This window comes from Tasmannia lanceolata, unplaced genomic scaffold, assembly GCF_043159265.1.
Source record: "Tasmannia lanceolata isolate RefF3 unplaced genomic scaffold, GAP_Taslan_0.1 ptg000020l, whole genome shotgun sequence".
Lineage (NCBI taxonomy): Eukaryota > Viridiplantae > Streptophyta > Magnoliopsida > Canellales > Winteraceae > Tasmannia > Tasmannia lanceolata.
The window spans coordinates 1,842,144-1,853,648 of record NW_027518697.1 but is presented as its reverse complement, the minus strand read 5'-3'; the positions used below and the strand labels follow the sequence as shown (position 1 = coordinate 1,853,648).

General features: G+C 38.0%; 1 protein-coding gene across 1 annotated transcript; it reads left to right on the top strand.

Moving 5' to 3' along the window:
- Positions 1-4,984: 4,984 nt before the first annotated feature.
- On the top strand, positions 4,985-10,549 carry LOC143855093 (secoisolariciresinol dehydrogenase-like). The gene is made up of 2 exons (XM_077365278.1): positions 4,985-5,084; positions 9,621-10,549. Exons 1-2 carry the CDS (start codon positions 5,047-5,049, stop codon positions 10,402-10,404), a joined length of 822 nt encoding a protein of 273 aa, XP_077221393.1. The 5' UTR covers positions 4,985-5,046; the 3' UTR covers positions 10,405-10,549.
- The last annotated feature ends 956 nt before the right edge of the window (positions 10,550-11,505 follow it).

Sequence of the window (11,505 nt, the reverse complement as noted above, 5' to 3'; positions counted from 1 at the left end):
ATTGACTGTTTCAACAGTTTTAGGAGAAGTTATTTAATTCAAGTTGAGGATTTTATTATCTTAGGATTTCATCAAAGATGCTATATGATTCTTATCTAAATGCAAGTTGTCCCTTAGACTAATGCAGGTTTGCCTACATCCTAGTTTACTAGGCATGTCCTAAGGAAAGATTGGGTGACTAGTGTAACTAGACCTATGGCACGGTTGCTATTCATAGCAAGCGTCCGTGATGAGGCTGGACTCCTAACTCTAGGACTCCCTAAAACCTAGGACACGGCACGATACCAGTGTTCCTAAATTGGGCTCTAATGGTTCTTAGATTGGAAACCATAATCCAATGGTTCCGGAAGACTCGAGACAAATCGATTCAAATTCTTGAAGTTAATTAATTTCAGATTTCATGGATTTTCGGTTTCTGGACATTTAAGGAATACCAATGGTTCTAGGGTTCACCAATTTCGGCCCAGAATGACATCCAAGGGAGGGAATCGTGCGCTCTTTCCTTGTGCAATTTAATACTTAGGTTATAGCATCTTATTGCCTGGCAGATCTCAGGATTTCCGTGGACAGTAACCTCGGAGCCAACAGCATGCTATAGCTTAAATATTCAAATTGTCAAAGATCGGTTGCAATTGGGATACGATTATGGATGCACTGGCCATTTTTCCAGGAAAATCTAAAGATCCTAAAATTTCTGTTTCAATGGATTAAGGAGTGAACATGTGACAGAATTTAAGGTTATTTGGAAATTTTCACAATGACTTTTAATTAATTTCGAATTTTCAATGGATTTTGTCAATTTTAAGCATATGAGTGATTTTACAAGTGAAATTATTGCAAACGAATTCGAAATGAGTTGAAATTTCTACAACAGCAAGATGGGAATGTATGTAGCTTACTGGATGAGTTTTGTAGATTTTTATGTTAAATTCATATTTAATTTTGATTTAACAATTAATTGACCAGATTGCAAAATAACACAGAAACTACTAGAAATAGAAATCTAAATTCATGGAAATTTCTACAGAAATAAGATATGAATAAAAATAGCATGCTGTGAGAATTTCATGAATTTTGGAAACCATTTACTATCAATTTCGGATTTTTCAATTTTCAGACCAGATTATGAATTAACACTACATCCCATATTCAAACAGATCCAAATCACTTGAAAATTTTACAGTAACAAGGAATATGGAATGTAAGACTACTGTAAAAAGTTTAAGAATTTTAATGGTGATCTGGTGTCAGTAATAATTCTCACAAAATCTGATAATTTTCAAATAAAAATAAAATAATATACCAAACAAAATCCAACAATTCTCAAAAATTCATGGTAGAATGTGTCAGTATCATATTATTTTTCCACGAAAGTTCATTAATTTTGGAATCTGTTTAGTATATAATTGATTTTTCTTCGTCAAAAGAGGTTTTTTTTTGAAGAGTTTTCACGATTTTCGGAAATTTCGAAAAAAATTCGGAAAAATTCGAGAACAGTGTACCTACCTGTGGTGAAGATCTCCGCCCAATCCAAGAGTCAAAAAAAATCTGAAAAATCCTGCCGCCGCCGATCCGTTCTGCCGTCTTTCGCTTTCTCTTTCTTTTTTTTTCTTTTTTTTTTTTGTTTCTCTCACTGTTGATAGAGGGAGTGATTAGAAGAGATAATGGAAGAAGAATATGTCTTAGTGGGAGTGATTGAGGGAGTGATTTGAAGAGATAATGGAAGAAGAATATATTTTTTCCTCTCTCCTCCTCTTGATATGGATGGGAAGGAAGATATATATAGGGAGAGAAAGAGAGAGAGAGAGATATATTAGTGGAGAGCCCATCATGTTGTCCTTCTTAGTGGGGAACCCATCATTGCTCTTAGTGGAGAGCTACCATCATTGCTCTTAGTGGAGAGCCCATCATTGCTCTTAGTGGAGAGCTAGCATCATTGCTCTTAGTGGAGAGCTCATCATGTTGTCTTTCTTAGTGGAGAGCTACCATCATTGCTCTTAGTGGAGGGCCCATCATTGCTCTTAGTGGAGAGCTACCATCATTGCTCTTAGTGGAGAGCTCATCATGTTGTCTTTCTTAGTGGAGAGCTACCATCATTGCTCTTAGTGGAGGGCCCATCATGTTGTCTTTCTTAGTGGAGAGCTACCATCATTGCTCTTAGTGGGGGGCCCATCATGTTGATCCAAATTTAAGCAAATGCTCAATGCGGGCCCACCGACGGGTCCAAATTCTCTCTGGCTCGGATTCTCATGAATAATCACTCTCAACAATTATCAGGACGACGCAAAACATGATAGAAATAACCGAAAAGATTGAGAAAACAAGCGGACACGGGAATGGAAAACACTGACGGACTGACAGCGAAACCCTAATATATTTATCGATTAAGGCAGAGCAAAATGGGGTGTCTACACATCCCCATGTTGTCGGCCCCACACCCCCTCATCTCTTAATTAAAAAACAGAAAGAGTCGGTGGTGTAGTTCGATTGAAAGAAGGAAAAAAAAGAGGGAAAACAAGATGGAGAGAGGAGAGAATAAAATAGTGAAAAAGAGCTTTTCTCATGTGGTCTTTTAGGGTTTTGCTTGGACAAAAGAAATGAAGAGGGTTTGGAACCCTAATCCATAAAAGATTGAAGTCTTTGCTAAGGGTAAGAAAGAAGAAGGCAGAAGAATCCAAAACCTATGTCTTTTAAGGGGTTCTTGGAGAAAAACCAAGTCCTAAGAGAGATGGTGTTCTGTTTTTACCTTTGATGATGTTGGCAATGACAAAACTATCAAATTCAATCCAAATTATATTAATCCCTAAAGTATCATAGTAGTAGAGACCATCTCTCATACCATTAGCTTCAACCAGCATATTAGCATTCACATCAGAGGAATGAGAGAAAGCAAATCTTACTCTATTGTTACTATCTCAAATAATACCCCCTCTTCTAGCAATACCAGGATTTTTCGCTAGCTGCACCATCGACATTCAGCTTTAGGAAGTTGTCACTAGTTTTTTTCCAGTAATATAGTTCACAAAAGAGTTCCTCTTTTATGTACAGTTGTTCACAAAAGAGTGCCTCGTTTTGGCTGTCTCTACAGTTATGCATGTAGGAAGAGATATAAACTCTATTTTCGTTATTGTTTGAAGGATGCTTGTGTTCAACACAAACTCACATTGTCTTATTCTATAATCAATGAGCTGTTGAGGCTTCTTGGAAATTGTAATAGCTTTTGACAGCTGTTTAAATAATAAAAGACAAGGTGAGTCTGTCTCATTATTAAAGAATGGTAGTGTGAATATCATAGCGAAAGTACCAACAATTATTAGTTAAACAATTAATATCTAAAAAATTAATATTTTAAATCTAGGAAAATGATATTAGCACAGCCCTAGTTTTATATTTTCACTAAATCATCTAGTCTTTTTGAATTTAAAAAATTAGTGGGCTCCCACATGGTAAGATGATCTTTACCATTCATTTGGTATGCCCTACTTGGTTTCCATTTTTGTATTTTATTCATTTAAAAATTACAACTCATCTGACTTGACCGCGTCAACCGCGTTATTGGCCGCGTCCGTGCTGAGTCGACAACGATTTTATTCGGCAGCGTTCCGCATCACATCCGCATTTTTAAACACAGGTTGGGTTTGATTTTTTCTTTTCCTATTTCCCTTCTTTATTTTCAGGATTTTTTTTCTACCAGCTATGGATCTGTAGCTACTAGTTTTTTTTTTCGTTTTTCACATAGTAACTTTTATCTTTCTTATGCCATATGTTTCTTGGGAAAAAAGCAGCAGATTAACAGTTTTTTTTTTTTTTCTATTCGGGTTGGGGTCGGGTCGGGTTATAGGGTTAGGCTCGGGTTCGGTTCGGGTTGGCCTCAACCCGACCTGAGTTGCACCCTACTAACTTCTCGATCAACTTTCACTTTCTATGGGTTTCTTTCCAATCTATTAACTTCTAACCCGTGCATCGCACGGTTGGCCAACTAGTCTCTCTCTCTCTCTCTCTCTCTCTCTCTATATATATATATATATATATATATATATATATATATATATATATATATATATGAGGAAACTGTTGGTGCGCTTAAGCTCACCAAACTTATGGTGCGCTTAAGCGCCCAATCACATGGGGGCCCACTTTGTTAGGATGATCCAAAGCATTCATTTGGAAGGCCTTATCATAGATAGGTGTGTCCCAAAAATCGGCTCCATAGGATCATCCTAACCCCTCCATTTGTGGAGGACAAAATGGACAGACAGTGTTTGTCCACAAATCTGCCCATTTTTGTCCTCCACAAATGGAGGGGTTAGGATGATCCTATGCAGCTGATTTTTGGTACACACCCTATCTATGATTAGGCCTTGCAAATGAATGGTTTGGATCACCTATGGAACCGTGGGACCCATGTGATTGGGGAGCTTAAGCGCACCATAAGTTTGGTGCGCTTAAGCTCACCAACAGTTTCCTCTATATATATATTATTTATATATACTATCATGTTTTGCCTAAAATTTATATTAAATAATAAGAAATAAGGGGAGGCTTTGCCAATAGTTTATATTAAATAATAAAAAATAAGGGGAGGTTGTGTGAAATATTTAATTTTATTTTCGAAAATAAAATAATAACACTTCAAGGGACTGATGCACAATAATTAATGCGACTTTTTGCAAGGTAAGAGCCCACCAACTAGATGGTCTATAAAATCGTGCCATCTCAAAGCACTGGCCCACAACAATCTAATTATCCAATCACTGTGAATTTTCAAGGTAGGGGGGCCACCGATCGGAAGATTTATAATGTATAATGTGGGGCCATCAATACAGTACAAAATTTACCTCGACATTACTTGGAAAATGATTTTTTCACAAGCAAGGAAATCCATTTTCAGAAAATGAAGAAGATTCACGTGGATAATTTGGCTTGACATTTAGTACATAATAATACATTATTTTTAGTGGGTGTAACCAAAGAGTAGGTTTTTCTTCTTCTATAAAAGGCAATCTTTTGGACACAAAATACATCAGTTGTGACACGGCCTCAACCATGGGTAGCACCTCTCTTCTCCCTACCATTGCTAGAAGGTAATCTTCCCCTCTTTGCCAAAACTTTTGAAAGTTATACTTAGGGAAATGATATCAGCACAACCATATTTTGATATTTTCACAAACAATCTTGTTTTTTAGTATTTAAAGAGCTGTCAAAAGTTTATTACATTTCCCAAAAAAGCTGTCAAAAGCTTATTAAAGAACAGACAGCTGGGTTTGTGCAAATATCAAAATATGGTTGTGCTGGTAACATTTCCCTATACTTATTCCCTGTTTGAGAGCAGCTGGGAACGCTCAAATCGGGTGTATCGGAATCCAATCTCGAATATTCTGACCATCCAAATGCATTGTTTTGTTTTGATATTTTGGAATAGTAAGTAGAAAGTAGAAATTTTATACGGTGTAAGCCCTTGTAGTCCCGTATTTTTCAAAATGTACTGTATGGACCACACTATAGGGTGATCCAGACCGTCCATGTGATGGGCCAGAACATAAATAGGTTGGGTCCCAAAATTATTTTCCATAGGATGATCATAGCCCTCCGATCAATATTTGTTTCCATAATATGCCGTTCCTCTATAGATCGGAGGGATAGGATCATCCTATGGAAATGATTTTTTGAGCACAACCTATTTATGTTTTGGTCCATCCTAGGGACGGTTTGGATCATCCTATAGTGTGGTCCATACAGTACATTTTGAAAAGTAAGGGACCATAGGGCTTACACGTACCATTTGAAATCTAGTAGATAATAAGGGCTGGTAACTAGATAATAAGGGCTGGTTTTGCCAGCCCTTTATGTTAGGCACTTCTACGTACTCAAGCTAGTTTGTCTCATCCACCTACTATCTCAGTTGAATGATTCTATGAAAAATATGAGATGCGTGAACATTACTTTTAGACAGGGTAAGAAAAATCAAGATAGTTTCAAGGATTTTTCTCATTTAGATATCCTGTTTAAGATATAAATGAATCAGTATTATAGAATCAAAAAACAACTTGTTAGTCTTTTTCTTGATTTTTGCGATGCGTGTTGTTGCCTTGATCAACAAAATTTCCTTATTAGGACCACCCAACACATCAACTCTTTCCTTTTTAAAGCTTTCTAGGCTATCAACTTCTCCATCTCATCAACTCTTTCCTTTAAGATTTTGCAAGAATTTCATTTTTTATACTAGTAGATGTAGGTTTGATTGAGGAAACCTTGGTCTCTGTTAACACAAAGTGTTTGTTGGGTTTCAAAACGGTACCCTGGCAGATTGCTTCCATTCCATTTAAAATAAGTGAACCCACGTTCAATACAAGAAAATAGGAGAAAGATCTACTACCACTCACCCACATCACCTACATGATAACTACATCCTATAACATGATAACTACAGACTTATCCTACCTTATTCCACTAACCCACGTCACATACACATCATTTGCCGTTAGCTATCTACACATAATAAAAGAAAAAAAGAAAAAAAAGAAGAGTTTCTATTTTGCACGTAACATCTCCTCCCCCTTAGAAATCGGCCTTTTCCTCAAGGCCATCTTCTTCTTCTTCTTCTTCTTCGTAGCATGCCTCTATTAGGAACAACTTCTTACATCGATGTCCGGGACAAACTTCTCGTTACAGTTATAGCATGGTCCTTGATTCTGTCTCTGTTGCAGCTCAGTGGGTTACATCCGTCGGATTAGAAGCGTAGGACCACTGTTGGTTGTGATCGGGTACGCCGTGTCTGACGTTGGAATGGCACGCTGTGTTAAATCACGGGCCTCGTACTGGCGGACCAGTCCGATAGCACCAGATAAGGTCGTGGGTCTATTGGCATGAACGTCAATTCTACGAGAATCTCGTAACCCACTAACAAAACAACTGACCTGATGATCTTGGGGAAGATGTCTGACCTTCACAAGTAACTTCTCGAACTGGGTTTGGTAAGCTCGCACAGATTCAGTTTGCCCCAATTTGGTGAGTTCTCCAAAGAAATATAAGAATTGGCTTGGACCATATCAAGAATGGAGCCCATCCTTGAACTCTTCCCAAGTAAGTACCTTCATTTATTGCTTCAGCAATTGGTTCCATAGTTGGGAGTCACCCTCAAGGTGAAAGGAAGCCAACGATACTTTTTCTGTCACTGGGGTCTCATGAAATTGGAAAAACTGTTCTGCCCTACATAACCAACTCGTTGGATCTTCACCACCGTTGAAACGGGGAAAGTCCAACCTCACAAATTTGGGTGTGTATGAGTTGGTGGAACCAGCATGATGAGAGCCACCATTGCCATTAGCCTGATCTTCAATGATTCGAAAGCGTGGGAAGTCTCCCCCGTCTCCCTGGCAGATTGATTAGAGATTTGATCCACACGTGTGTTCAATTTTTTGAATATCTCCGCCATTCAATTCATCATGTCTTGCTAGCCTTTTGAAAGCGACTCCATAGCTTCCTCTAATCACTCCACACGTTGGTCCATGCCTGAGCTCTGATATCACAATGGTACGTACTGGGGAGAGTTTCTCTTGTTCTTAGTTGTACCTATGGTGTTAGAAAACAACTACAAAGAATAACAGTAGATGTAGGTTTGATTGAGGAAACCTTGGCCTCTGTTAACACAAAGTGTTTGTTGGGTTTCAAAACGATAACCTGCCAGATTGCTTCCATTCAATTTAAAATAAGTGAACCCACGTTCAAAACAAGAAAATAGGAGAAAGATCTACTCCCACTCACCCACATCACCTACATGATAACTACATCCTATAACAGGATAACTGCAGACTTATCCTACCTTATTCCACTAACCCACGTCACATACACATCATGTGCCGTTAGCTATCTACACATAATAAAAGAAAAAAAAGAGAAAAAAGAAGAGTTTCTATTTTGCACGTTACAGGCACCGTACAGGAAAAAGGACCCTTTTGCCATCAAGTCTATGTGTACGAGAATAATGGCATTTTTATTCTTCATCTTCTCCAAATAAGGGTTTGTGAAACTACCAATTACTCCAAAAGCTTAAGCATTTGGAGAAGTTAATGAAAATCAGATCGTATACCTGATATTCTCTAACAGGGTTCCTTCTTCATCTTCTTCCTCTTCTTCTCTTATTTGCTATGTTTTTTCATCGATCATTGCTGCAACTCAGAACAGAAGGAAGAGAAAGAGGGAGAGGAAGAAGAAGAAGTGGAAGAAAAAGAAAAGGAAGGTAAAGAGGATGAAAAAGAGGAAGAACAATATGAAGAGGAAGAAAATATGAGGAAGAATATGGAAAAAGAAGAATCGATGCCGAAAAAAATAGATGATGCCGGAAAAGGGACGACACAAGAAAAATGAAAGAAAAAGAGAGGAGAAAAAAAAGGAAATGTTGGTGTCAAATAGGAAAAGTTATGGTCGTGTCAGGAAAACTTCGGGTCGTGTAGAGAAATGTTGGGGTTAAGTCGAAAAGTTCGGGTCATATCGAGAAACATTTGTGTCGTGTCGGCAAAAGTTCATGTCGACTTAGTAAAGTTGGGGTCAAGTAAATGTTGGAAAACTTCAAGTCATGTCGGGAAAACATTGGTTCACGTTGGGAAACTTCATATCGTGACAGGAAAAGTTGGGGATCAGTTGGGAAAAGTTTTTGCCTTGACCTCAACTTTTCTCAACTCGACCCCAACTTCCCCTTCGTCCTCCTCTTTCTTTTTACTTTTTTACGACATCTTCCATTTTCTCGGTGTCAATTCTTCCTCTTCTTCATTTTCTTTTTCTTCTTCATCCTCCTCTTCCTCTTTTCCCTCTTCATCCTCTTTCGAGTTGCAGAAATGGTCATTGGCAATGGTAAAGAAGATGAAGAAAGAACCCCTGTTCGGAGAAGATGAAAAAATGACTCTATTCTAAGGGGAAACTTGTCTTTCTATGTACTGCACCATCCGTTAGTAAGAAGAATTGAAAGTACAAGCCACTCATATTTTCAGAAATAAAGCGGAATTTCTGGATCATTTTCCCAAAGAAAAATCAAACATTGGTAAAACCCCATTGCCAAACATCTTTAAATTCACCTTTGTAGAATACATTCTCGATAGGTCTAACAGTAGATGCTATGTAAATAATTTTTTTCCTATAGACAAATTATGTTTGAAAATTTCTATTTTATCATCTTTTCGAAAACCTAATGTCCTCGTTTCCCCGTAGAATTTGTAATGTATCTCATATTTTCTTTTATTTTACATATTTTATTCGGGAAAGATAATATTCTTCTATCAAGCCACCACCAATGCGCCCTTCACAACATCAATGGATTGGAGAAATGATATTTGCATTGCTCTTTCTTAATCCTGCCTAGAAAAACTCACAAAAGTTGCCCTGTTTGATGAATTCCAGAACCTCCTATAGGCTATAGATGCTCTAGTAAAATGAGACATGAGTAAAACACTTCAGATGATAATTTTATTTTAGCAGAATCACTTACTGTCTTTTTACAAAGTGTTAATCCCATGTATTCTCTTCTTTAATGCTTACATATTTTCCTACTAGGGTTGTTACTAGCTCCTTTAAACTGATTATTTTAAAAAAAAAACAAAAAAAAACCTATTGACTTTGATCTATAGACTAGAAGGTAAGGTGGCACTGATCACCGGCGGAGCAAGCGGGATCGGCAAATCCACGGCCAAATTGTTCCACCGGCACGGTGCCAAAGTGTTCATAGCCGATGTCCAAGACGAATTGGGCCAATTAGTTAGCAAAGACCTCGCCTCCCCCGATTCCTTCATCCACTGTGATGTCTCAGACGAAGAACAGGTCCGAAATGCTATCGACAGTGTTGTAACCAGGTATGGGAAGCTCGACATAATGTTCAACAATGCGGGCACCTTAGACGCGTACAAGCAAAGCATTATTAACAATGAGAAGGCGGATTTTGAAAGAGTACTTAGCCTGAATCTAACAGGGGCCTTCTTGGGCATCAAGCATGCTGCACGGGTCATGATCCCGGCTCACCGCGGGAGCATAATTAGTACAGCTAGTATTGCTTCTGTCTTAGGTGGGCTCAGCACTTATGCCTACACAAGTTCAAAGCACGCGCTGGTGGGGCTCACGAAGAACGCGGCCGTTGAGCTCGGGCAGTTTGGTGTTAGAGTAAATTGTGTTTCTCCTTATGGTCTTGTAACCCCTTTGGCTGAGAAATTTTTTACCGCAAAGGGTGAAGAGCTTGAGAAGGCAATGGAGGGTCCTGCTAATCTTAAGGGGGTCTATCTTAAAGCAGAAGACATTGCTAATGCTGCTCTCTATTTGGGAAGTGATGAATCCAAGTATGTGAGTGGTCACAACCTTGTAGTTGATGGTGGTTACACCATTGTCAATCCAATGTTTGCTATGCATTTTTCAGCTTCTTGATGTTGTCATGAGCTTTCACCGATTGCCAATCTATCTAATGATATTGTTCCTATCCTCCACTTGTTCATTTTATTTTAGGGCCTCTATGAATCCAATTAAAAATTGGCCTTGTTAGTAAAGAAAATTATTTTAAATTTTATTTCAATATTGTGTCGCAAGCATGGTTTTAAATTTCGACCGAAATCCGAAATTTCGGAAACGTTCCGAAACCGAAATTGGCGACATGTACCAAATGTTGGGTTCGGCCAAAATTTCGGAAATTTCGTGAATTTTAGCGAAATTTGAATAAATTTTTTTGACTTACCAACTTCTCCAAAAGCTTAAGCTGTTGGAGAATGGTGTTATTTATCTTCTATACTTTAAGAAAAATATTAATTTTTTATTCCTTTCCCAAATTTCAGCCGAAATTACTGAAATTTTGGCCAAAAAAATCGACATTTCGTCCGTCTTTACTAAAATTTCGGGATTTTGGCTAAGACCGAAATTTTTGCCGAAACCGAAATTTGAAACCATGGTCCCAAGCTAGTGAAGGGGAAAATACAAATATTTGGGCCGTATCAATATCCTCTCCTCTTTGTTGTGGGGTCCATCCCCATGTTGTCGGCCCCACACCCCCTCATCTCTTAATTGAAAAACAGAAAGAGTCGGTGGTGTAGTTCGATTGAAAGAAGGAAAAAAAGAGGGAAAACAAGATGGAGAGAGGAGAGAATAAAATAGTGAAAAAGAGCTTTTCTCATGTGGTCTCTTAGGGTTTTGCTTGGGCAAAAGAAATGAAGAGGGTTTGGAACCCTAATGCATTAAAGATTGAAGTCTTTGCTAAGCGTAAGAAAGAAGAAGGAAGAAGAATCCAAAAATCCATGTTTTTTAAACGATTCTTGGAGAAAAACCTAGTCCTATGAGAGATGGTGTTCTGTTTTTACCTTTGATGATGTTGACAATGACAAGACTATCAAATTCAATCCAAATTCTATTAATCCCTAAAGCATCAAAGTAGTAGAGACCATCTCTCATAGCATTAGCTTGAACCAGCATATTAGAATTCACATCATAGGAATGAAAGAAAGCAATTCTTACTCTATTGTCATTATCTCAAATAATACC

Excerpts from the sequence above, each read along its gene's own strand:
- LOC143855093 (XM_077365278.1), top strand. The coding sequence starts at position 5,047 with ATGGGTAGCACCTCTCTTCTCCCTACCATTGCTAGAAG. Across the intron at positions 5,085-9,620 it reads CTCCCTACCATTGCTAGAAG|ACTAGAAGGTAAGGTGGCAC; the intron begins GTAATCTTCCCC and ends TTTGATCTATAG.